Source organism: Pseudopipra pipra, chromosome 2 (genome assembly GCF_036250125.1).
Source record: "Pseudopipra pipra isolate bDixPip1 chromosome 2, bDixPip1.hap1, whole genome shotgun sequence".
Taxonomy (NCBI): Eukaryota; Metazoa; Chordata; class Aves; order Passeriformes; family Pipridae; genus Pseudopipra; species Pseudopipra pipra.
Window position 1 is genome coordinate 8,314,220 of NC_087550.1, and position 25,128 is coordinate 8,339,347.

At 45.4% G+C, this 25,128-nt stretch overlaps 1 protein-coding gene across 2 annotated transcripts in view; it reads left to right on the forward strand.

Annotated features, from left to right (window-relative positions):
* RAB6A (RAB6A, member RAS oncogene family) overlaps positions 1 to 25,128 on the forward strand; it is a 42,892-nt gene that overhangs the window by 13,061 nt on the left and 4,703 nt on the right. Inside the window, exons 2-7 of one of the 2 annotated variants that reach the window (XM_064643944.1) lie at positions 12,660 to 12,718; positions 14,770 to 14,823; positions 16,174 to 16,279; positions 18,103 to 18,214; positions 19,238 to 19,331; positions 24,153 to 24,219. In XM_064643944.1, the coding sequence (XP_064500014.1) occupies positions 12,660 to 12,718; positions 14,770 to 14,823; positions 16,174 to 16,279; positions 18,103 to 18,214; positions 19,238 to 19,331; positions 24,153 to 24,219 (492 nt within the window). Of the gene's footprint in view, positions 1 to 12,659; positions 12,719 to 14,769; positions 14,824 to 16,173; positions 16,280 to 16,351; positions 16,458 to 18,102; positions 18,215 to 19,237; positions 19,332 to 24,152; positions 24,220 to 25,128 lie in introns of both variants that reach the window. The other variant, XM_064643943.1, reaches the window with a different exon arrangement.

Here is a 25,128-nt window from a genome sequence, read left to right on the forward strand (position 1 = left end):
GCTTTAACAGTAATCCTGGGATATTCTGGGGTTTGGCTGCCTCCTAAGTGGAGGTTTTCCTCCTTTTTTCCTGAACGTCATTGGGAAGTGGTGAGGACGTGGTAACCTTCAAACATTCAACACTCAGAGGGAGTTTAAATTCCTCTTGGTGTACCTGCAGTGGCTTCACTGAACAGATTCCATGGGAATGTGCTAAAGGAGCAGGATCCATGTAGCTGGTCAGTGATATCTTTGATTTTCCCTCAATTTGGGGCCTCTCCTGAAGGACAGAAGATGCTGTTTTAGTTGTGAAAACTAAAATGAAGGTATTTTACTCACCCCAACAGTCCCACCCTGTCCCTGAGAGTGTTCTCCAAATATTCCTTGAGCTCTGGCAGCCTTGGGGCCTTGAGAACCTTTTCCCAATATCCATCCCGAGCCTCCCTGCCACAGCTCCGTGGGCAGTTGGAACAACAAACCAACCCCAACCAAAGCACCACCCAGTTAATGAACAAACACACAGTTAAAATTAAAAGGCAGATTAAATATTTAATGACCCAAACTCACCTTCTTTTGGCTTTAATCCCTGGATTTGGCCTTGAAACCCTTGATTGGGCTCCAGGTGATTCCAGGGGTATTAAATGGCTCAATAATGAATGTGTTGCTTCACCAAAATGCTCAGGGGTGGAACTTCACAAGAGCTCTTTGAAACGACCCAACCCAAGGGATAAAACCTTTTGGGGGAGATGCAGCTTGGAAGTGAAATTCCCACTGAATTTTGTGTACCATTAATGCAAAGAAGTGGGAATATTTAAGGAAAATTATCCATTCTTTGCTTGGGCTCCCGGGGTGTTTGTGTAGCTGCATTTCTGCCTGGGCTGGAGGGTGGGGATGAGGTGTCTCCAAGAGCATTTCTTTGTCTCCATGTGCTCACAGCAAAGCTGGAATAACCTGGGACAAAGTTGGAATAACCTGGGACAAAGTTAAGGAGAGTTCTGAAATTCCAACCCAAAGCCCACAGTCCCAAATGGATATTTTATCCAAAAATGGAGTTCTTAAGGAAATGTTGAGCCAGGGCGGTGTCGGGGTTGTTGGAGCAGTAGCTGAACAGGCTGGTTTGGTGAGAACTAAATAATAACTGTCCCCTGACTCCTTGAACCCCTGGCTATGGCCCAGCTCACCCCTTCCCACCTGGAGGACACTGGGATAGCAGCTGGAAGGACACAGCTGTGTTGCACCAGCTTTTCCTGGGCATCCAAGTGTCCTTTTGGAGCCTGGATTAACTTTTAGTCACTGACCTGCTGAGAATATAAATTCCATTGAATATTTCTCCAGTGGGACTTGTAGAACTGTTTTCCACATGTTATTCAGTGCCTGTTTTAGCAGTGGAATTGCGCAGGATTGATTCATTCTTTGATTTTTAAACTGAGTCTTGTAAACCCTCAGACTTGCAGATCCTGGTACCTCACACAGGCTCTGGGGCAGGCAACTATTCCCAACTGGAACGATGAGGACTTCAAGCCAAGAACTCATATTATTCCTCCTTCCTTTCCTATTATTCCATCATCCTCCAACTCCTGCCTCCCAAATCTGGGCTTAAGTGGTTTTTTCCCATGTGCTGGATGAACTTCAGTGATTAAAGCCAAGCCCAGAAGGGGATACTTTGCAGGACCTGCTGCTGTTCATCAGCTGGAAACCAAACCCACTTCTGAGGTGCAGGAGGAGCTTCCCAATAACATCTCCCAATTTTTACTTAAACTTTTCTTCCCGGCTGAGTTGCTGGTCAGCTCCACCTGGAATTCCCACAGCTGAGAGCTCCTTCCTCCCCTCTCGGTGCCAAGAAGTTTTTGAGTCGAGACTGTGGTCATGTGGACTTGTGTACTGCTAAATCTTTCCTCTTCCTTAGCTCCATGGGCATCCAGCCCTGGGCAGGAGATCCCTGGGATGCGCTTCCCAGTGTTTTCCAGTGCTGTGAGAGTTTTGTAAAGTGATGCTTTGTGTCACCAGTGTTTCTGGCTGAGGCTCCCAAAGCATTTCTGAGGCATTTTGTGAGCAGTTCAGATAAAGTCCTTTTGGAGAAGATTTAAAGCCTAATTGGGAACTTGTTTGAAACTGTGTAAGAGAAAAGGGAAAGCAGGATCTTCAGGATGTGGTGGAGGAATACCCTCCTGAGTCTGTAAATGTTGGGATTTCTTTTTCATTCCTGGAAAATAATAAGAGGCTTTGAAATGTAAAGGTGGCCTGTGAGTGCCTTTAGTTTAATATCCATGAAAACCTGAGTGTATCCATGATTCCTGGGACACAGTTGGATCCTCGTGGTGTCCTTTGGGTTCTCCATGTTTTGGTGACACTTGTGGGTGGTCCTCAGGTCCTCCTTCAGCTCCTTTTAGGAGCTGAAACTGTTTGGGACCTTTCTTTCGGGTGTTTTATCCCCTCCCTCCTATGGCTTGGGCAAAATTCCCAAGTCTCCTTTTGTTTTCCTTACCTGTGGAGTTCTTGATCTTCTTGTTACCTTAGTTTGGGTTTGCTCTTCCTCACGTGAATGAAACCACATTCACCATGCACAGAATTAGGGAGATCCCATCACTCCTCCTGCTGTTCCCTGGTTTTCCAGGTGTTTTATGTGCACATTTCCTTCACCCCATCACAGCATTCCCAAGACCCTTCCCCCAAGCCAGAGCTCCTGGTTTTCTTGACTCTGGGAAGTGGGAGACACTTTCTGGTTCTGCAGAAAACCAGACAAGGGGCTTCATCTTTACAACACAAGGCCTAGATTTTAAAGTGAATTTTTCCATGTTTTTTTTTTTTTTTACTTTATTAACAGAATAATCAAATTATTCCATGTAATGGATCTGCTCCTTCCTGTTCAGCAGTGAGGGGCTGCCTCTTGTTTATTCTTTTCTGCACTGTGGTAAAAAAACCAACCAGTTTTTATATGAAAAAATTTACAGTTTAAGCTTAGTTGTTTAAAAAAGCTCCAAAGCCTGTAACCTGAGTGGTTTTGAGTTCAGCTGGAGTTTGATTTCTTGGTGGCTCTGCCTGATTTGTTTGCATTGTGCTCCTTCCTATATTTCCCATTTTGAGAGGGAAAGCAAAGCTAATTACTGCCAAACCCCACAAGAGTTAATGAAGCTATTTATCACCATGTATTTTTGGGCTTGGGGTGGATCCCAAAGGAAATCTTCCCTGTGCATTAATAATCAGGGATATTGTTCTACTTTTATCAACTCTGCCAGTGCTGATTAGGATTTACTTGGTGGGAAAGAGCCCTGAGTTTGCCATGAAGATTGTAAAGAGTCTGCACCAGTTTTTATTGATTTCTTTGATCCTTCCAAACCCAAAATATATAAAATATATATACATTGTATATATATTTTGTATTTTTATATATATATGTAAAAGGGGAGCCTTTTCCAGTATTGTGTGTCCAGGCTGTGCCTTCTTCCTTAGAATCGGTCCTAACATCTGGCTTAATTTATCCCTGAGAAATACAGATACTAGCTAAAACTAACTGGCATCTCCCTCTGGAAAAAGCGCAGTGCTAAAAAAAAATGGGATTCTGACGTGTCTAAAGGAAGCAAACAGGCCACTGACTTAAAAAACAAGATGGATAGTAGAAAATAATGGATAATAGAAAATAATGGGAAATAGAAAAAAGATGGATAATAGGAAGTAATGGATAATAGAAAATACATTTTCCTGCCTCTTCCTTTTCCCTTCAGCTCCTGCCAAGCCTTAAATACAAGTGACAATTCTCTGCTTCTCTTGCTGGTTTTAAGATGCCTGGAGACAGGATCAAACACATCCATATGGTGCTGAACACTTGGAGCAGTGGCACAGCAGCCTTTTATCCAGCTGGCCTTCAGCATCCAGCTGTCAGCTGGAAAAAGCTGATTTTTTAACATGTTATGGCTGGGAAAAGATGGGATCCTTTGGGAAAAATCGCTGCTCTGCCTGTGAATGAAAACCACAGGAGGGAGTTTGCACAAGATGATCCTTAAAGGTCTAAATTTTGCCAAAAATCTGAAGGAAGCTGAGGTGGTGTATGACAGGAATTAGATCAGGAAAAATTTGCACTGTGAAATTAGGAATAAAATGAAACCCTTTTCATTTAAGGAAGAACAGAGCAGTGTTTTAATGGCTTTAATTAACTGTGCATTCCCAGGTACGGAGGCTGAGATATCAACAGCGTTCCATAGATTTAATCCCAAGTGTCTCTCTCCAGATGTGGAGCTAATCTGAGGATTAGAACTTCAAATTTAAGACATGAACAGCCTTGAGCTGGTAGGTTTGGAAAAGAGAGGAAGTAAATCCTCAGGTTCTGCTGATTTCTCTGCCTTGTATTAAATTTGACGTAAAACCAGGATGGGGGATGTAGTTCCAGGCCTTACTGGGCATTGGGAAAAACCACTTTCTAGGTCACAAAAATGCCTTGACCTCCATTTCCTCCTGCCTGGGATGAGTTGTTGGTGGAAAACAGCACTGGAGGAACGAAAATTAATGAGCTTTTCATGCTCACACACATTTTCACAGCCAGTCACTGAAGTGTTAATCACTTGGTTGCTGCTTGGTGGAGGTAAAGGAGTAATTGGGCCCTTTTTGGGAATACTGGAAGGGAAAGAGCAGGAGTAAAACTCTTGTTTCTGTGGGTTATTGCCCAGGATTGGAAAGATTGACTGGAACTAAAACCCCTTTTTGCTCTGATGTCACTTGGGTTGAAACTAAATTATATTTCTCATTGCTTCTCAGTAACAAGGGCAGGGCTTCGAGGTCCTAAATGTGTGGGACACTTGCATCATTTGGGACATGGTTTGGAATTAGGATTATTAACTTCAATTAGAAGCCATTACAAAGGAGCATTTGGTGCTGGCCAGGGTTAAATCTTTGCCTCCTGAGTGACAAAAGGCTCAAGGAGCTGCAAATTCCACAGTTTTTTTCCAGAGCTGTAACAAGTCGAGTAGTAAATCTGTTGGAAAATCAAATGATCCCCTCTGTCCGGGCAAGGAAAAGCAGGTGAAATGCAGGATCAGAGTTGAAAATGGTGCTGCTTCCTTTGTGTCCCTGCTCTTACAGTGCATCCCAGCCATTCCCACCCAGCTCTGGGTGTGCTCAGCTGCTGGGGAGGTGTCATTCCCTGTTACATCATCCCAGTTCATTCCATTCCCGCTTCCCTTCCTGCTGCTCTGCACCAGCCACTCCTAAATATTCATGGGCACTTCCCACCAGCCACTGAGGCTCCTCTCCTTGGCTCAGGGGCTGCTCCACTTCAATACATGCAGCTTTTTTTTGAGCAGCTGCTGAGCTAAAAGGCTGATGTCACACTTTCTGCTTCGGGAACTTGCTGGGATATGAAGGATTTCAAAGGTTTGCCCCAGGAATTCTCCCATCACAAAGAGCCAGGTGAAGTTGGAGGCACCTGATTGTCAGAGAAAAGTGGGAATTTCTTCCTCAGCAGCAAAATTCTGGCTTAATTTGTCATAATGAGTAAAACTCTGCACCCTGAGCTCTAATAAAACTGTCTCAGTTTGCCTTGGAAAGCCCAGTTTGGTTGGAATCTCTGTAAGGATTAAGGGAATTGAATTCACCACTGGAAAATAAGCAACTTTTTGCTCAGGATCTCTCAGTCCTTAAAAATATCAGGGCTCTGTATTGAGAGGAAAGAGAGTGTTTCTGAGCCCAGTTTGGTTGTTCCACTGGTTCATGGATCAGGAATGTCAAATATGGGATGAGACAAAGATAAATAGTTGATATGACTCCTGAAATCCCAGGATGGTTTGGGTTGGAAGGGACATGGAGGATTATCCTGGGCTGGGACACCTTCCACTAGACCAGGTTGCTCCTGCCCAACACTTCCAAGGATGGGGCATCCATGTGTTTCAGGATTGGACTTCCCAACGTCTCTCACGTGTTCCAGTAGCTTCTGTGGAGTTAATTCTGATTGTTTTTAATATAAGTAGCCTTGGAGTAACTGTGGGGATGGCTGGGATTAATTATTTCTTACTCTTTCATCAGCTGCTGGCTGACAAATGGCAATGGAAAACTGGGAAAGGCAAAGCAGGCCTTTACCTGTAGTTCACCAAGGTGCTGTGGGAATGCAACAGGAATATGGGAATCCTCCAGTGCCAGTCCCTGAATTTACCACGTGTTTTGTGGGGACGGGCCCATGATTCCCAAGCTGAGTGCTCCAGGCAATCCCTGAGGCCAAAGGGATTGATCCACGGCTGTATCAAACAGTTTCCAGTAGTGCTTTTAATTAAAGCTTTGTTGTGGTGGTGACCTGAAAAAGAAATGAGAGATTGGCAGGGATTCATCCAGGGTCAGTTGTTTGACGTTATTGATCCTCTCTGCCTTCCTGGAGGTACTTTTGGAGGGAGGATGCCATAAAACTGCACAAATGAACTGCCAAAAACCCCTTTCTGAGATGGTTTTCCTGTTCCCTGTCCTTCTTTCCCCCTAAAATCACGGACAAACTGCTGCCAGCAGCATCTCTGTGGCTGTTTTTCCCTGGAGCAGGTTCTAAGTTCTTGGAGAACTTTGGCTTATTTTTGGACTGATTTTTGCCACGTGGGTGTGTTTGTGTAGCCCCGTGGTAGCTCCTGGTCCCCATTCCTGGAGGGATTTAACAGCCCTGTGGATGTGACACTTGGGGTTAGTGGTGGCCTTGGGGATGGTTGGACTTTGATCCTGGTGGTCTTTCCCAACCAAACTGATTCTGTGCATCTATTATTTATATTTTTTGCATTTTAGAAGCATCCTCGTGGACCAAAACGTCCAAAGAAACACTTAAATATCCATGTTTTCCGTCTCCAGAGCTCCTGTGTAGAAAAATCCAGCTGCAAATTTCCTCTGCCAGAGGAAAAATGGGACTAAAATAGAAAGGACAAAACTGCTGGAAGACTTTGTGTTCCAAAATGTGCTCCCTGTGCTTTGCTCCCTCGGAAGGATTCACTGGCAGCACTTTAATTTCCGCTGCCTGCTCCCTGTGTTTGATCTCTCCAGGAGCTTTAGTCCCATTGTTTGCTCTGTTTGGAAGGAATATCAGAAATAGAGGCAGTTCAAATCAAGGTGAGTCGCCTCTGGCAGGAATGAAAGACAAGATATTTAAGGGAGAAAAGGATGGAACAGCTCTAATTCCAGAAATGATGCAAACCACACCTGGGTTTTGTTTAACTCTCTGGATATCCTGCATTAATTCCCTAAATCAAACCCCAAATTCCTTCTTGAAAAGCCCCATCTTTATAGCAGCACAACAATATAATTTATAAGCTGAGCTGGGAATAAATTCTCCTAAAAAAGGCTGTTGGAGCCATTTTATTGGGACATAAAGGAGCCTTTGCTGGCTGGTGAAATGCAGGAACCACTGAAGTGGCACCAAAGCCACTTGCACAATTTTGGTAGTGTTACCAGGACAAAATGTTCTTATTCCCTGGGATCAATGGAGGCAGCCTCTCATTCCAGCAGCCAGCCAAGCCAGCCTTGGAAAATGGATGAGAAATGGGCATTTAATGCTGCCCTTTGCTCTGAAAAAATAAATAAACCTGTGTTTTATATATGTATTTCTATATATTTTTATAGAAATCTGTAGTGATACTTTTCATAATTAAAAATATCCCTTTTTTTTCTGCCAGACTCCATAATTTTAGTTGTAAACAAAACTACTTAGGGGTTCCAGGGATGGATTTCCAAAGGTTTATCCTTTACAGGCTTTCTGCTACTTCTATTTTTTTTTCTTGATTTTATTTCTTTTTTTTTTTTAATTTATTGAGGACTTAAGAATGCAGAGCATTGGCTCAGATGGTCCTTTGGTGGGATCTCATCTCCCATCAGGAAAAAAAATGCAGGATAAAGGAGATTTGACAACAGAGCAGGAGTGGAATCCATAGGGGAAAAAAAAATCCTTTTATTAGAGCAAGGAGAGACCTTTTGCCTCTGCTCTGAGATGGACTGGGTGCTGTCCTCAAATTCCTCACTGTGGATAAACTCAGGGATTTTTAAAAAATTAATTAACTAATTAATTAATCAGTTAAAGCTGGTTGGATCTTCGTTATCCAAGCCTGGGAGAGGTGAAGTTTTCCAGCTCTCCAGTGGAAAGACTGGATGTGGTGATCACTTTTAAGATTATTTTGCTCTGCAGATATTGTGGTTTTTTTTTTCCTGATTGCTGGTCTGAACTCGGAGACTGAAGTGTGACTTTTCCAGGGGAATCCTTGTCCAAGATGTCTGAGAGAGGCAAACATTCCTAAGGAAATGAAAAGGGCTGTCAGTCCTCACGCAGTCCAAGGGGCACAACCCCAGTTTTCCTGGGTAGGTCTCTCCTGACTGTTCCTTTGCAGACTCTGGCAAGGAGTGTCCTCCTAATCCTGTGCTGGCAGGGAATGATCCATGTTATCCAATGGGTCTCTTCCCTGCTCCCCAGAGCCTCCTTAGGTGGGATCCGGCATTCCGGAGTCGGAGCCGCCATCAGTCAGTGGCATTCCTCTGGCTGGGCTTGGACACACAAACCCCCGGGAGCAGGACAAGGCGGCCGGCAGGAACCACATGGAACGACCTTGGAATCTCTCCAGTGGCGGCTGTCGGATCAAAGCGGCGGGAACCACGGGATCAGCATCGATCCCGTCTTGCAGCTGGATGTTCTTCCTGGAATCCCTGCCAGGCAGGGGCTCAGCACTCCCAGACAAAGGGCATTGATTGGGGTGACTCCATGAGCTGAAGGCTTGGAATTCAGTTCATGGCAATTCCGCTGGTGGGAACGTCACAATTCCCATCCTTTAAGTCGGTTCTTTGGGTTGTTGCTGCCTCTGATCCAGCTGCTGGTTTATCAGGATGTTAAGATTTGGGAACCTGCTTGTTTCTGTGCTGAACCAGGGATCAAACCTTTCCTTTTAGGAATTCCCTATTTTTCTATACCGGCACAATCAACTTCTCCCTGTGCCAGGACACATGGAAACATAGCAGCCCCTCAGAATTAATGCAGATAATTAGTGTGTGTTAACGAGGGCTGAGCAGCAGGACGTGGGGAGGGACACCAGTGACCTCTAGAGCTGATCTGCCAGAGGAAAACCATCGGAGCAAGGCAGATCCAAGCTTAAACCTTCCTGTTGGAGCTGGTTGCCTTCCCGTTCAGGAGTGTACATGGATAATTAGATGATAGGAGCTACTCCCAGGGCTGGAGCCCCTCGGCTCTGGAGCCAGGCTGGGAGAGCTGGGGGTGGTTCACCTGGAGAAGGGAAGGCTGCAGGGAGAGCTGAGAGCCCCTTCCAGGGCCTAAAGGGGCTCCAGGAGAGCTGGAGAGGGACTGGGGACAAGGGATGGAGGGACAGGACACAGGGAATGGCTTCCCACTGCCAGAGGGCAGGGTTAGATGGGATATTGGGAAGGAATTCCTGGCTGTGAGGGTGGGGAGGCCCTGGCCCAGGTTGCCCAGAAAAGCTGTGGCTGCCCCTGGATCCCTGGAAGTGTCCAAGGCCAGGTTGGAGCAACCTAGGATAGCAGGAGGTGTCCCTGCCTGTGGCAGGGGTTGGAATTGGATGTTGAGGTCCCTTCTAATCCACCCCATTCCATGATTTTATAATCACAACACTTTAACAATGACATCCGAACCACAACTGTGGGATGAGGAGCTGTTTGATGTGGAATTTTTCCTGGATAAAAAATTGGAAGGAGCCAGTTTGAAGCTGTTGCTCAGCCCCTTAATGACAGAAAAATGTCCACAATTGATCCAGGTGCTGTGTGGAAACAAAGGGTTCCTTTGGATAATCACTTGGCTTCCCTCTGCTTCCAAAAATTCTGAATGTCTTGGATGTAAATTCCTGCTGTGGAATGACACCTGACAACTCTGCATTCCAAGGAAGGGAGGAGGATCCACTGCTCGAATAAATAGGTTATTCCAGAGTTCAATAACCTCCATTTCCAAGTTCATGCCTGTTCTGGGAGGACTGTGCTTGGACTTGGATTTTAGCTGTTAAATCCTGATCTCCAGAGGGAAAAGCAGCTGGAAACCCCTTTTCCTGGGCACTGAGTCACTTCTGTCCCTCACCTTTCAGGTGTTTGGTGGGAATTGTGCAAACTGCCTTTCATTTTTTTGCCAAAAGCTTCCTACTCAGCTCCTGAATTGGGGTTTTCCCCCATTCCCAGCATTTCCTCCCTTACCTTTATCCCTCCAAGAATAATGTTATCCTTATTTTTTTTAATTATCCCAGCAGCATAGCAGGAATATTTTGCCCTTTCTGCTGACTAATTCTGCCCTGGACACGCTTGTGTGTGGAATTTTTTCCAAGGGATTAAATTATCTCCCTGGGTTAAAACCAACCCACTGCTTAATGAAACCAAGCTGAAATCTTGCCTGTCTTATCCCCTTCCTTTGGGCAGAATCCCTGGATTACTTATCCAGTTGTTTCCCATCTGTATTTCAAGCAGCTGCTGCTTCTTGTCTCCATGTTATCCTTGTGCTACTTCTCCCTGCAGAGCTTCATTCCCCTCCTGAGGTCACTCCTGCATTTTCCAGGATTATTTGGAATAAAATAAAACTCATCCATGTCTCCCTGCTCAGCACACACAGAATTCCCAGGCTTTGGTTCCCAGGGCTCCGTGTGGGAGAAAGATGCTCAACAGAACTTAACAATACATGGATTTCTCCCTGTTTTCATTCCCTGCTCAAGCTCCTTGGAACAGGGTTTTTTAGGAGCATGTCTTAGGATAACCAGCATATCCATCCACATCTCTTTGTCAAAGGATGGGATATGAATCCCAAGGTGATTCATCCCACTGTTTTTTGTAGGGCTGGGAATAGTTTGTGCCATTGGCAGTAGGGAATATTGATATTGGGAATATTCCAGGCTTGTAATAAACAAGTCTTCTGTTTATGTAACCTAAACTTGTAGCAGGGGAGCCCCTGATTTTTTGTTCCCTTTAATTATAGGTACAGTGGGAATTGTGGGCTTTCACTTCTGCCAGGATTTAAAGAAGGAAAAAAGTCCCTTTTCTGGGATTTTTCAAGGGAGTTGGTTGAGTTCTTTTAAAAAGCAGGAATGGTGATGCCTCAGTAGTGATGGAATTAGAGCTGTGAGCAGTTGGTATTAATACCAGCTGGATCTGGTGCCTGTCAACATTCTGGTGGGAATGTCTGTTTGGAAAAGACATGTCTTGGATCCAAGTCCATTAAGCCACTTTGTCCAAATGTTTGTTGGAGCAGATATTTAAATATAAACAAGCCAAGCAGCACCTTATTGTTCCCTTCTCTCTGGGAAAGGAGTGAAGGGAGGGCAGGGAAGCTCCAGGAATAAACAGGGTGTTTTCAGGTTTATAATTTAGGGACAGACCCAATCCAAGACATGTGAGGTACAGCTGGAAAGGGAAAAATTGCCTGGAGTACTTCAGTGTCCTTAGGGGTTGTGGCTTATCAGAGCAAATAATTCCAGGGCTTTGATTGGAGCTGGAAAGAATTGAATTTGTCTGTTTGCATCAGTGGCCACGTGAGGGAAACCAGTTTGTGGTGCTGCAAATCGATTCCTGGGATTTACAGCCTGTGCTGTAGTGGGAAGGGATTGGATTTGCTCACCCCTGTGCTGAGGATCGTCCCTGGATCTGGGATGGAACACAGCAGCTCATGGCTGTTTGTCCTGCACACCTATGGGACAAATAACCAGGGAGTCAGGATTCCTGCCCATGTGGGATGTGCTGCTTCCCAAAACCTCCTCCCAGAAGGGAGTATTTGCTTCCCCTTTGCAGAGGCAGCTTTTGAACTTTTGGGGGAGGGGGAGCAGAATATGTGAGAAACTCACCCGGGAATTCAGATTTTGGCTTGGGAAAATCCCTTCTCTCACAGGCAGTTGGTTCCCTCCAGATTAAAATGCTGCTCAATTTGTGATCCTGGAGATTTTGGTGAAAAAATCCTGCACCAGAAATCAAAGAATCCTCAGAGGGTGGTTTGGGTAGGAAGGGACCTTCATCATGGCTTAAATCCCCCTGTTCTCCTGCTGGGCACCCTGGCAGAGAACTAAAATCTCTGGAAAATTGCTTGGAAAACACAAGCTCTGCCTTTGTACCCCTTTTTCCTGCCTTTTCCCTGCACCTGCAGGGTTTGGTGTCCAGCAAAAGTCACTGAGCTCCTCTCCTCTGCCAGTGGGAATTCCAGCTTCCAGGAGGTTGGGAGAAAGCAGTGGGAAGTGGTGTATCCTTGAGTAACTCCAGTTGCTTCTGGAATTCTCTACCTGCAGTTAAGAGGATTTATACAAAGTGAGGTGAGGCAGGTTGGGATACTCCACATCCCAGGGGATCTTGTTGATCCCTTCCAGCTGAAGGTGTTGGAGAAGGAAAAAATTATCCGTAAAATATGAGCGAGAAGAGCTTTTTGTTAATAATAATTAGTTTTAAGGGTTGTCAGACCTATTAAATTTGTTCATTTAGTTCAACTCAAGTCTTTGAATTACCTGATAGAAATTCTTTCAATTTTCATCTCAAATCACCGATATTTAAGGATAAAACAGATGCTTGGGGACGATACAGGAAATAAAAACGTGTCTCCCAGTGACTTTGCAGTTATAAAATCAAATAACTGCTCTTTTCCTTGCAGGAAGTTTCACTGCACACTCTGGATCTATTGGACACAGTAAATAATTTTTAAATCACTTGCTTACAGCTGGAATTGTTCCTTGAATCCATGTTTTTTTTCCTTCTTGCAGTGGGGAAGACTTCCTTGATCACCAGGTTCATGTATGACAGCTTTGACAACACCTACCAGGTAAATTAATCCCTATTATTGCCTTGTCCAAGTGGGTTCCGTGGCAGGAAGAGGCCATTCCATAGGAGTTGGGACACTGATTAAAGTCTGAACTTGTGAAATCTTAATTTTAACCACCCGCAGTGGCACTTCAGGGTTGGATTCTGCTGGATGAGCTGTGGTTCTACAGGAATACCCAAGGAATAGTTAAGTCTTCCATGTTTTTTTTTCCCCACCATTTGTTCCCAGACCATCCCAGATCTAATCCCTGTGTGGGGAAAACTTAACAGGTACCCAGCTCTTTTATAAAACAAGTTGTCACAAGCATGAAAATCATAAAAAACAGAGAAAAAAAATTAGAAAATCAGCTTTGTCCATTCCAGGATTGTTCCAGTCATTGTTTCCCACTCCCAGAATTCAGGATGAGCTCGAAAAGGTGGGAAGCTCTAAAAATACTTGAGTTTTCTAAAGTGTGTCTCTTGCAAGCAGAATGTGTTTCATGACTTGGTTACAGGTGGTGACATTCTGGATACACTGAACTGAGAAAAATCTGTTCCCTGAGGCATGGGAAGGTTTTTTTAGGGGGCTGGGAGGAGGAGGAATGGGAGGAAAAAAAGGAAAAATGTCACTCTTTTGTTGCTTGGTGTCTACCCAGGGATCTTGTTTCAACCACAGCAAGAAATCTTAAGGGTTGACAAGAAAAATTCAATTTAGGGATCACTGATGGGTGTCTGGTTTGGGTGTTAATGGAGTTGTTTTAGTGCCATTCATCCAAAAACCTCTCTTTGACTGATGTCATCACTGAGGTGGGGCCATACGTCCTATTTTTGATCTGGAAGAAGGAATCAGTCATAAAAAACCCCAGTAATTTGGGCAGACTCACAGTGAGCGTTGGTGTCAAACCCAAAACCACATTTTTTGATGCCCAGGATTCCAGAGAGAATTCCAAAGCCAGGGTTTAATGATCCCAAACCAGGATTGTGGTTGAGTGCAGCTGGAGGTGAGTTCAGGGCTGATTCTGAGCTCGGGATACATTTTGAAAACGTATTTTCCTGGAATGTGTCATTTGAATGAGGGGGTTTGTGTTCAGCTGTTCAAAACAGAAAGCTGTGTTTGATAAAATCCCTGCTGGGCATTGGTTGCCTTTTGCTCCCTGCTGGATAAAGGAATTCTGTTGCCCCTGTGTTTATTGATAAGAAGGTGCTGGACTGTCAGAAACCCAAACAACTGGAATAAAACTGTGCCACTGGAGGTGTGTGTCTTACTGGGAGTGATTCCCCCACCATGGACATGCTGGGAATGATTTCCCTTGTTCTCTGGCACCATACGTGCCGTGCCGTGGAATTGCTGTTTTAATAAAAAGCTGGGATACAGGGAGTGCTGGAATCCTTTCCCTGGACTGTGTCCTGGTGGGACAGGCTGGGAGAATTGGGGTTGTCCAGCCTGGATAAGAAAAGCTCCAGGGAGACCTCAGAGCCCCTTCTAGTGCCTAAAGGGGCTCCAGGAGAGGAGGGATTTACCCTCCCTGCAGCCTTGGAAAATGAGACGAAGGTCATGTATTTAAGAAGCAGCTCTTGATAGCACTTTAGTTTCCTTAAAACATTTATTCAGGATGTCCCACAGGAAGCTCCCAGTGGTGTCTGGAAGTTTGGGTGCAGTGAAGATGAGCCAAGCTTTAGTTTTTAGGGGCCATGTGTCCACGTGCCCATGTGTTGTTGAAGATTTCTGCCCTAATCTGAGGGGAAAAAGGGAAGAGCCATGAAGGTATTTGGCAGCTGGGAAGAAAACAATGTGCCCACATACCCTGGTCGAGCTGGGGGACACTAATTTGGGTCATTCCTAAAGAACTGTATGGATTAAACTGTCAATATGCATAAATTGAAGTTAATAACCTTTTGTGCTTCAAGAAACTGGTCTGGTTGTGGAGATATTAAAGAAATCACTCGTTGAATGAAGCTGTAAGTGAGAAAAGCAGGCCGTTTTTCCTGCAAGGTGCTGATTTTCCCCTGGAAATCCCTGCAGGTGTCCTGCCATTTGATTTAAGAGCTCTTGGTTTTCTCATCTCTTCCCAGGCAACAATTGGCATCGACTTCCTATCGAAAACCATGTACTTGGAGGATCGAACAGTGAGTGAGCTTTTGTTGTCCTTGCACAGTGGGGATGAGGAGCAGCATCTGTTTTGGGCAGCCCCCAGTTGTGAGATCACTTGGAAGCACAGCCTGAGCCTTCATCTCCCAGCTGCTTCCAGCCTTACAAGTGGAGACACAGCAGTGGGAGACGGGAATCCATTTGGTTCCTCCTCGAGGGCCATTTGACAGCAGCTCTTTAGTGTCACCCCGTGTGAGGAGAGAGAGGAGACAGAGAATTGGAGGGGTGCAAACAGTGGGAATTCAGACCCCTTCAGGTTTTGATGCCACAAAAAGGATAAAATCTAAACTGCCAAATGTGGCCAGTTAATATTCCTTGATTAAAACGAGGGTGGCCCTGGTGGTGACCCCCAAATGATCCCTGACTCTCAGCTTGGTGCAGCCTGAGCTCCTGGAATGACATCACTCCTCTCTGGAAGCAAACCTGGGGTTTAAAATGAGCTCAGATCCTTAATTAAGAAGTTCATCTGCTGAGCTGTTTGCAGAAGCAAAGCTGTGCAGTGCTGCAGGAGCTCGTGGTGGATATAAACCTCCAGGAAATGGGATTGCATGGGAGGTGCCTGAGGGTGCTTTCCAAACCCAAACTGGCCCCTGCACACGTTGCTTTTAAGTGTATCTTGCCTTTTCTTCCAGCACCTGGATGGTAAGAGACGTTCAGCCCCATCTGTGGGCACCTTACCTTGCAGTTCAGGGCTAGCTGGCATTTTATCTTCCTTGGAAAACTGACAGGAGCAGGTTTTCCAGCTTTTCCACCAGCAACCATCCTTCAAGCTGCTGGAGGTTGCCTTTGTGAGTCCTGAGGAAGGACAAGAGCAGAGCACGAAACTCCTGTGTGGGGAGAACTGCATGGGAACAGTTCATGGAATTATAGAGTCATTTAGGTTGGAAAATCCCTCTAATTCCATCGAGTCCAGCACTTCCAGGCCCACCACTAACCCCTGCCTCCAAGTGCCACATCCACAGAGCTTGTGAGCCCTGCCAGGGATAGTAGTGGATCCACAGGCCTTTGGAGCCCTTCCATGGATGGTGATGGATCCACAGGCCTTTTGAGTGCTTCCAGGGATGGTGATTTCACCATTTAGCCATAGTTTTCTTGTTGATCCTTGAAAGCCAAGTGATTTTGCTCGCCAGGGAAGCATTTTTGGGAAGCTGAGCTCCTTGCACCGCCTCAGTTTTGCTGCTGCCCATCCCTCGGGAGACGTCACCGCGAGGCGCCAGCGCCCCTGCATGAGTTTCCCCTCACTTTATTCAGCCTTTTCCCACGCTAAACCCTCTTTCCTCTCTCATTTTTGTGGCAGTTTGGCTCTTTTAACTCTCTCCCGCCCACAGATCAGGTTGCAGCTGTGGGATACCGCGGGGCAGGAGCGTTTCCGTAGCCTCATTCCCAGTTACATCCGCGACTCGGCCGCTGCCGTAGTAGTTTACGATATCACAAGTAGGTATTTCTGCACCGGGGTTTGACCTTCCTTGTGCTTATTTTTCTTGCTTGTTTGACTGATTTTGTTAGGTACGGTTGCAATTGTGGGACACAGCAGGTCAAGAGCGGTTCAGGAGCTTGATCCCTAGCTACATTCGTGACTCCACTGTTGCAGTTGTTGTTTATGATATCACAAGTGAGTGGGGGGAATTCTGCATTTCTAATCCTCTGCCCCTTCCATCCTCTAGCTTAGCTTTGCATGTCCTCTCACATCATCTGCTTGATCTTCGTCCCGGCATGGAAATAAATGTGGGTTTTTTTCTCGTTTCGCTGCTGGTGTAATGTATAAATGTCTCACAGTGACATCATTTTAACCCTTCCCTACTCCGGTCACCTCGAGCCTGCCTGCTTCCTTTCATCTGCTTCTTAATCATAACATCACTGTGACTTTGGGTCTTCATGGATATCTGAATTCCTCAATTGGAGGCTTTCTGTAGCTTGCTTCACTTCATTTACCCTCTCCCACCAAAAAACTCTGGGAATGGGCTGGCGGGGAACACGCATTAACATCCCATTTTCCCTGGAATTTGTCACTCTCGCACTCTGCAATGTATAAAAGTTGCCACCAAGCCCTCCCCCTTTAACAATTGCTCTCTCATTTCTTACTAAGGTATGTACATTTTTGTCAACTAAAAATATTAGTGCTTTTTTCAACCCTCTTCCTTCTGTCCCTCCCCTCAGTCCAGACACCCCTTAACTTACTGACAAAGAGCAGGAATTGTGTTTAGGAGAGAACTAAATTCCAGGCTGAGAGCAGTGGCCTAATTCTACACTAGGGCAGAAGTGCTTTGATTTATAAATACTAGAAGATTACTGAAGGAGTCAGGGCTTTGCCTAGAAAAGCTTTAATTGTTAAAAATACCACTTCCATTTGAGCTAAAATTACAGGTGAAATTTTTTACTGACCTGGCAAATTCCACATTACCGAGTGGTAAAGAGAAGAATTAAGACACTGGCAGATGATCAAGTCTTGGCTGTCTAACACAATATATAACTTTGCAGTAAAAGCCATTAAAGAAATCAATATTTTGCAAGAACTGCTGCAGAACCCCCCCCTTTTAAAGTACTAAAGCTACTTTGGCAGCTCAGATGCTCTTTGTGTAACACTGAGCTCCGTGGCAGCTTCCCTCCAACTCCTTTTTCCTCATGGGATTCAACTTTTCAAGCCCCACACAGTCTGAAATTCTTCCCTTGCAGCTCTTAAGGATGCAGCATTAAATTAAAATGCCTGTGAAAAGGTTAAATTTCTCTGTCTGGTTCTGTGCAAGTGATTTGGAAGTTGTTTTGAAGGCAAGTGTTCAATGCCCCAGGAGCTGCTGGTGTGTTGTAAAACCCTGGGATTGCCTAGGGAAATAAAAGGTGATTAAAGTGTACGGGATTCGTAATTGGGATTGAGGACTTTGGAGGAGCAATGGAACTGCACGAGCACAAGCCATGGGCAGAAGGCACAAATTAACCCCTATTCTCTAGAGAAAATAGTTCATATTTTATTTTATAAATAAAGGAGCTGAAACACGGGGAGAAGACTCATTTTAGATGCTGTCAAAGGCAAAATCATAGATGGACTCAGTTCCCTCCCTGGCTTTGAATCCTCTGTGATGAAGCACCTGAAATTAATGCCAAAGTTTTCACATCCTGTAGTGGGGGAGATTCAGGGTTTCACTTGCTGGGTCTTCATCCCAATTCCACAGAAATGGAGCTTTGATTTCAGATGCCAGCTGTTTTTCCTAGGGCTGTGAGGGGTTCCTGCAGTGATAATCCTCTCCACTGTTCCCTGATAGATGTAAACTCGTTCCAGCAAACAACAAAATGGATTGATGACGTCAGAACGGAACGGGGCAGTGACGTCATCATCATGCTGGTGGGGAACAAAACAGATCTAGCAGATAAAAGGTATGGAGGAATCATGAATTCATCTTTTAAATGCTCTTCTTACTCTGCTGCTGGTTTAGAAGGGGTTTTTAAATGTATTTTTGCTCCCAAAATGCTCGAGCTTGTTTTAGTTCTGACTCGAGAAATCTCGATTTTAAATCCCCTTTCGTGTGGTTAAACCAAATTTCCAGCGGCAGAATTTGGTTAAACCAAGTTTTCCAGCTGGGAATGAGTTGAGAAACCACCACCAACTTGTTCAGGATAAAACAGTGTTAACTCCAACCTGCATCAGTAAATGAATAAACTGATGACAAGGATTTATTCTTAATAAATCTGCTCAGAAAGAAATGATAGGTGCAAATATACATCCCATCTAAATTATGGTTGCTCCCTTTTGAGACTCCTCAGGGCTTCTCAGAAGTTTGCAAGCTGAATTATTTTTATTAGATGTTGTACATCTTCAGCTTTTGCTGTGTTTGCTGCTTATTTTGGGTTTATGGTATTAACACAAATGATAAAGGGTCACAGAGCCAAACCTATGGATTCTGGATTTGATCAAAATCCCTGTTTCCTTGAGATCAATTCCTTCAGATTTATGGCCTCCTATTAAGAATTATATAAAAATAAAAATATATATAACCCCTCAGATACCTCATGATTTTTGTTTGGCAGCTCTTGAACCCAAATTTCCCCCCTTGTTTTAGCTCTAACAGGATGATTAATGAGAGGGACACCTATCCAAGGAAAAAAGGGGACAAAATTCCTTCCATGTGAGATGGTTACACTTGGACCTTGGTTAAAACAGTTTGTTCTTGATGATCATTTTTAAATGTTAAAGGGCACTGATGGATAATTGTTCAGACAGGGATTTAGGGGGAGTCTGGTTGGCTTTTCCATGGGAATATTGGGAGCCAGATGTGCCCTGGGAGTCTGTCTGATAGCTGAAGTGGTGATACCTGTCATGCAGGGAAAAAAAACCACTGAATGCTTTCAGAACTGTAATAATCTTAATTTTTTTTCCTGACTCTGTGTTGTCTCCCCCAGACAAGTGTCCATCGAGGAAGGAGAGAGAAAAGCCAAAGAATTGAATGTAATGTTCATTGAAACTAGTGCAAAAGCAGGATACAATGTAAAACAGGTGAGTGGCTCCTGCCAAAACACCCCTGTGGGACCAGGACTTCCCTGGACACTGGGAAAACTTGGACAGAGGGATGTTTGTAGTCCATGCACAGCAAGGAACATCTCGGAGTTGGGTTGTTGGCCAAGGTTCAGGAGGATCCCTGACCTTGGGACTTCTTTCCACGTGATGGAAGAAGCTTTGTGAGTGAAGGATCGTCCATTCCTGGATTTCTGGTAATCTAGATTTGGGGTTTAGACTGAAAGGGAGCCAAAAAGTTGGGGAAACACAGGTCTGAGGGCTGTTCCCGATCCCCTTTCAGGGAATGAACCACTCCAGGAGGAGCCTGGTGGCTTGAAATGCTGCCAGTGCACAAGGAGTGTGAACTGGGATTCCCACTCTGCTGGGAGGCACTGGCAGTGGGAGCAAATGTTCCTGGAGAGCCAAAGCTGTTTATTTCTAGTAGATGCTGAGCTGCTTTTGATGAGGAAAGCAGTGAAATGATGGGATATTGGGAAGGAATTCCTGGCTGTGAGGGTGGGGAGGCCCTGGCCCAGGTTGCCCAGAGAAGCTGTGGCTGCCCCATCCCTGGGAGTGTCCAAGGCCAGGTTGGAGCAACCTGGGCTAGCGGAAGGTGTCCCTGCCCATGGCAGGGGGTGGAATGAGATGAGCTTTAAGGTCCCTTCCAGCCCCAACCACCCTGGGATTCCATGTGTGTCTGTATCCTTACATTCTATTTTATACATGCAGTTGCCCAGTTCATGTGCAGAATGGTCCCAGTAGCTGCTAAAATAGGATTATAAACTCCTTTGTCCATGATAGACAGGACTGAAGGGGCTGTTATTAAAATGTCCCTTGACTTTGTGTAGAAGTAGTAAAATTATTCCCTCTCTAATGGAATAATTAGATGTGTTATCTCAGTGCTGAGATCCAGTGTATTAGCAGCCATGGAAGTGTTGCATTCCAGGCTCCACAATTATCCTGCCACAACATAGGCTGGTAATTAAGGTTTGGATCTTTGCTGCAGTCCTTAATGAGTGCTTAGGCCTGGGGGTGTGCCCTGGAGAGCAAAGACACGAGTGGTTATTCAAAAAGAGCTAAAAATGGATTTTTCCTCTCAGTTTTGATCCTTGTTGCAGGCATGGATTGGAATTCTCAATGATTTCAAAGCTGCAGAATATTTACAACTCTCATTTTTTATTAGTTTAAGAAGTGGTGGTTGAAACAATTCTCAGAGGATAAGACTTTTAATACCACTACTTACAGAGGTTCCTGTTTTCTCGCAGCTTCTCTATTGAATTGTATGAATTTATTTTAACTTAGTAACTTATTTATCTAATTTATTTACCAATAAATTATCCCCCTTGGCTACATCTGCTGAATGGATCCCCTCCCTTTAATAAGATCTTTAATCAGCTGAGTGCAAATCTGACCTTCCCATAACTGATAACTAAGAAGATATTTTAATTCTGTAGAACAATCCCAGTCCAAGTTAATTTTCATCCAGGATTTTTAATTCAAGTGTCAAATTATTTTAGATACAAATACGGTCGTATTTTGACCACATAAAATGAAATTTTATTTTTTGACTACCTGAAATGGAATTTTCTATTTTGACTACATGAAATGAACTTTTTTTTTTTGACTGCATGAAATGAACTTTTATATTTTGACTGCATGAAATAAACTTTTATTTTTTGACTGCATGAAATGAAATTTTTTACTACATGAAATGAAATTTTATGTCAAAATTAAGATATTAGCTATTAAATACTAATGTAAAGGTGAGGTTTGGAGTAGTTGGTGATTCACTGGTTTGTCACTAAGAGGCAGGTTCAGATTTAGGAATTAATTAACAGCTTGGATACTGTGAATGGAATGTGTGGATTAGGGAATATGAAATGTTTGTTTTGGAGGTTTGTTTTTTTTTTACCTTCCATATAAAATTCCTGCCTGCCAGTATAGAAACTTCCCAGAAACCTTCAGATGGAGAAGTGGATAACTTACTTCATTGAATGCCTTTAATTCATTCTGGCAGCCCTGAAAAGGCTTTAAAAGACTTTGGGATCCCTGCTCTGTCTCCACAGCCCGTGTTTCAGGGAATCTCATTGTCAGGCCCTGGATTTCATGCCCAGAATGTGTCAGGGTTGCTTTTGCTGCCCTGTCGAAGGAGAGGGGAGGGAGAGCCCTTGAATTCCTGCTTCCAGCAGTACCTGGCACATTCCCTATTGGCTCTCCAGGAGCCACAGGCTGGATGTGGCCCTTGGCAGAGGAACTTTCTCATGGCAGCAGCTGAAGGGACGTGGCCCCTCACTCACCCTGGGCTCTTTCTCCTCCTCTCCCTTGATTTCTGTCCGTGTGATGGCCAAGAATTATTCCCAGAGTTGCAGAGAATGAGAATTAAGGAAAGATTTGTTTGCTTTGCATTGGTTTCTTGCCTGCCTTTTCCATCTGGGCAGGGATCTTCCTGTCCTTCCCATATTGTCCTTCCCATATTCCCATATTATCCTACAGTCCTTTGTGACCCTGATCCCTGGGGATTTACTGGCTGGAGTGGGAGGAAAGGCACAGTCTGGCAAATCTTGAGACTAACAGTGAGAGATGAGGGTTTTCCCCCAGGGTTTAATCGGGAAGGAGGTTGCAGAGAGACTCTGTGTGGCTCTTTTAGTCTTTCAGCTGCTGCATTTGGGAAAAAGAAGTCCTGAATGCCCCTCAATATGTGTGTTTTTATACTCACAGAAACATTTAAACATATCTGTGTGTATATAGTCCCTGTGACAAACATTTAAACATATCTATGTGTGTGTAGTCCCTGGGTCTGTGTCAGGCCCTGTGGGAAGGCAGCTTCCTAATCATCAGGAAGTTCCCCTAATTGGATTTCTCTCCACATATGCTGTGGCTGATAAGGCAGAAGGTTAATAAGAGTGAAAGTTGATTTTCTTAGTTGCCAAATTCCTATTTTTAGTCACATAATTCAGGGGAGAAATGCAGCTAAAAGCATCGTTTTATTCCTGGTCTTAATGTAAAGCAAGGATTAGTGTATTTTAAAAGGCCTTCCTGTCAGCAGCTTGGTTTAAATGCAGCAATTCCAGCTGGTTCCTTCAGCTGAGGATTTTTTAGACTCCCCAGCCCTTTCCCCCTCTATACATTCCCCTCATTGCTTTCTATGTATTGTACAGGGAATAAATGGAATCCCAGAGTGGATTGGGTGGAAGGGAAGTTAAAGCTCATCCAGTCCCACGGGCAGGGACACCTTCCACTAGCCCAGGTTGCTTCAACCTGGCCTTGGACCCTTCCAAACCTTCTGTGCCAAGGACTGGGTCAAAATGCTCTTTAAGATTCCATCAGTGAGGAATCCATCTTGTTGGCCTGTGAGAATTTCCCTGAGCTTTTCCAGGAGCCCGGAAAGTTCTGGATTGTGGCAGAGGTTCATGGAAACAGAAGGGTGTGCTGAGCTTTGTTACTGTGGAGTTGGGGCCTGAAATCAGTGAGTGGCATCAAGGAGCGGCTTCTCAGAGCCCTGTCCTTGTCCTGGACCACATTCCAGTGTGTGCCAGACTTCCCCGCAAAGATCCCAGCCAGACCTGGGGGCTTGGTCTCGGTGAGCTTGGAGGGGACTTGTCCAGTCGTCTTAATGTCTCCCCAGCACCATTTGGGAGCCAAACTGGTAAAGAGCCTTGGACACGGATCCAAAAGCTGCTCAGGTACCCACATTCCTGATGTGAACAGGCTGGCAGGGGCGTGGCTCGGTTTTCTGTGGAAAGTGGGTCACTGGGAATAAGTGGTTTAGCTTTGTGTCATTTGAGGAGAGGCAGGAAAACATGGAATAATGGAACACAGCAAGGCTGACGTCAGACCCAACAGCAGGCATTCTGGGATCCTGTGCTGCCGTCGGGGTGGGAACACACTGAGGGATGGGGATCTGGAGGGCTTGGAAGCAGCTGCTGTCCTGGAGCTTGATAAACCAGAAGTACAGAGTAGTAACATTGTCTGTAATAGGGGAAAATATTAAGGAATGTTAAAGGATTTCTGTCTGGGTGTGTGCTGGGTGCATCCCGATGGGATCAGGACTCTGCCAGGGCTGTTCTCCCAAGGGAAGAACCAATTAGGTGGTCATTTCATAACCCTGATGGATAGTAAAGCTGTTATCTGTCCTTCTGTCCATCTGATCTGTCCTGTCCTTGCCCCAGGCACGTGGAAAAGAGATCATTGCTGTCCTTGTGTGGTTCCCACAAACTGAACGTGGCAGGGATCACCCTGAGCTGAGGGACAGCCCAGAGCTGGGCTGTTCCCAGGCAGGGGTTGTTCTGGGATCAGGGAATTCCAGTGAATTCTTGTGCATTAATCTGTAGGCTGAAGAAAAGCCATGTGGTGGGAGCTACAAGGCTGAGCCTCAGGGACAGATAGGAAATGCAGGAGAGGGAATCAGTCCCGTTCCATCTGGACTCTCACCCTCCTTCAAGTGGAATAAAACTGGGAAGGGAGTTTGAGCCCAAACCCTGCTGGGAAACTGGAGCTGGTGTTCAAGTGAGGGGCAGAACTGCTTTGGGATGGCAAATGCCAAATTGTTTTGTGCTTCAGACCCCGAGTGTGGACATGGGATAACGATGGCACCAAAAGGTGAGGCTTAGGATTGGGCACATTCCTTTGTCTGGATCACAGGGAGCCTCCATAACAGCAGAGACTGTGCTGTTTCCAAGGAATAAAGGTTATATTTGGTGTCAGGCTGTTTTGGGCTGAGCAGTGCAAATAGTGCTGAGGGATGTGTGGAGTCATTGTTTGAACTGTATCTTCCCGGGGGTTTGGATTGTTTTCATCTGTTCCCCGTGTGGTTTCTTGCAGCTTTTCCGACGTGTGGCAGCTGCCTTGCCTGGGATGGAAAGCACACAAGACAAAAGTAGAGAAGACAGTATCCTTTATGCAGCTGTGCCAGGCATTCCCTGGAGGAAAACCCACTGCAGCCAGCTTGTGGACATCCCAAAAACAGGGGGAATAGGGGCAAGTAACCTCCGAGCTTGGAGCACTGAGGGAGAAGGATTGGTGGGGTGGGAGGTTGGGCTTGGGGGTGTTGAGGGTGGAGTCAGCAGGGGAAGGATGAGGGGGTATGGGTGGAAGTATGGGAAGGTGCAAACAGATCCAGAGGAATTCTTTGCTTGGTGCTTGAACAGTTTGGATGTGGGGTGGGGGAAAACAGCTGCAAAGAGGCCGAAAGGAAACCCCTGTGGCTCTTGCAGATCTGACTAACAGAATCCCAGAACAATCCTCTGCAGGTCCCTTCTCCAACCCTGCTGCTCACAGCAAGGCTCATTCCAAAATCTAGGCCAGTTTCTCAGGGTCACATCCAGGGAAACTCAGGAAATCTCCAAGGATGGAGATCCCATAACCTCCCAGGGCAGCCTGTGACAGTGCTGGAGCCCAGGCAGCATCTGTGTGGTGTGAGGGAGGACAGGACTCAACTGATGGCATGAGGGCTGGACAAGGGATAAAGGTCTCCGCATGAACTGGAATCCCTTACCTGGCCAGGTGGGTGTGTTTGGAACAGGAACTTTTCCAGGGCTGTTGGTTTTCTTTGCAGCTGGGAAATGGAGGAGAAATGGTGCCTTGGAGGAAGGACGTGGAAGGAACGGTAGGAGGGGGACGAGCTCGGTGCTGAGATTCCATCAGAGTGCAGGGAAGAGGATTTGGGAAGCTGTGGATGGCACAGCTGAGGCACAGCTTTGTGCTTTGATCAAAACCTCGTTATGCAGGTTCCCAGAAGGTTAATGAGCAACAATCTTTATTAATGAGGTGGGGGTAGAGTGCACAGGCTCTATCAGGG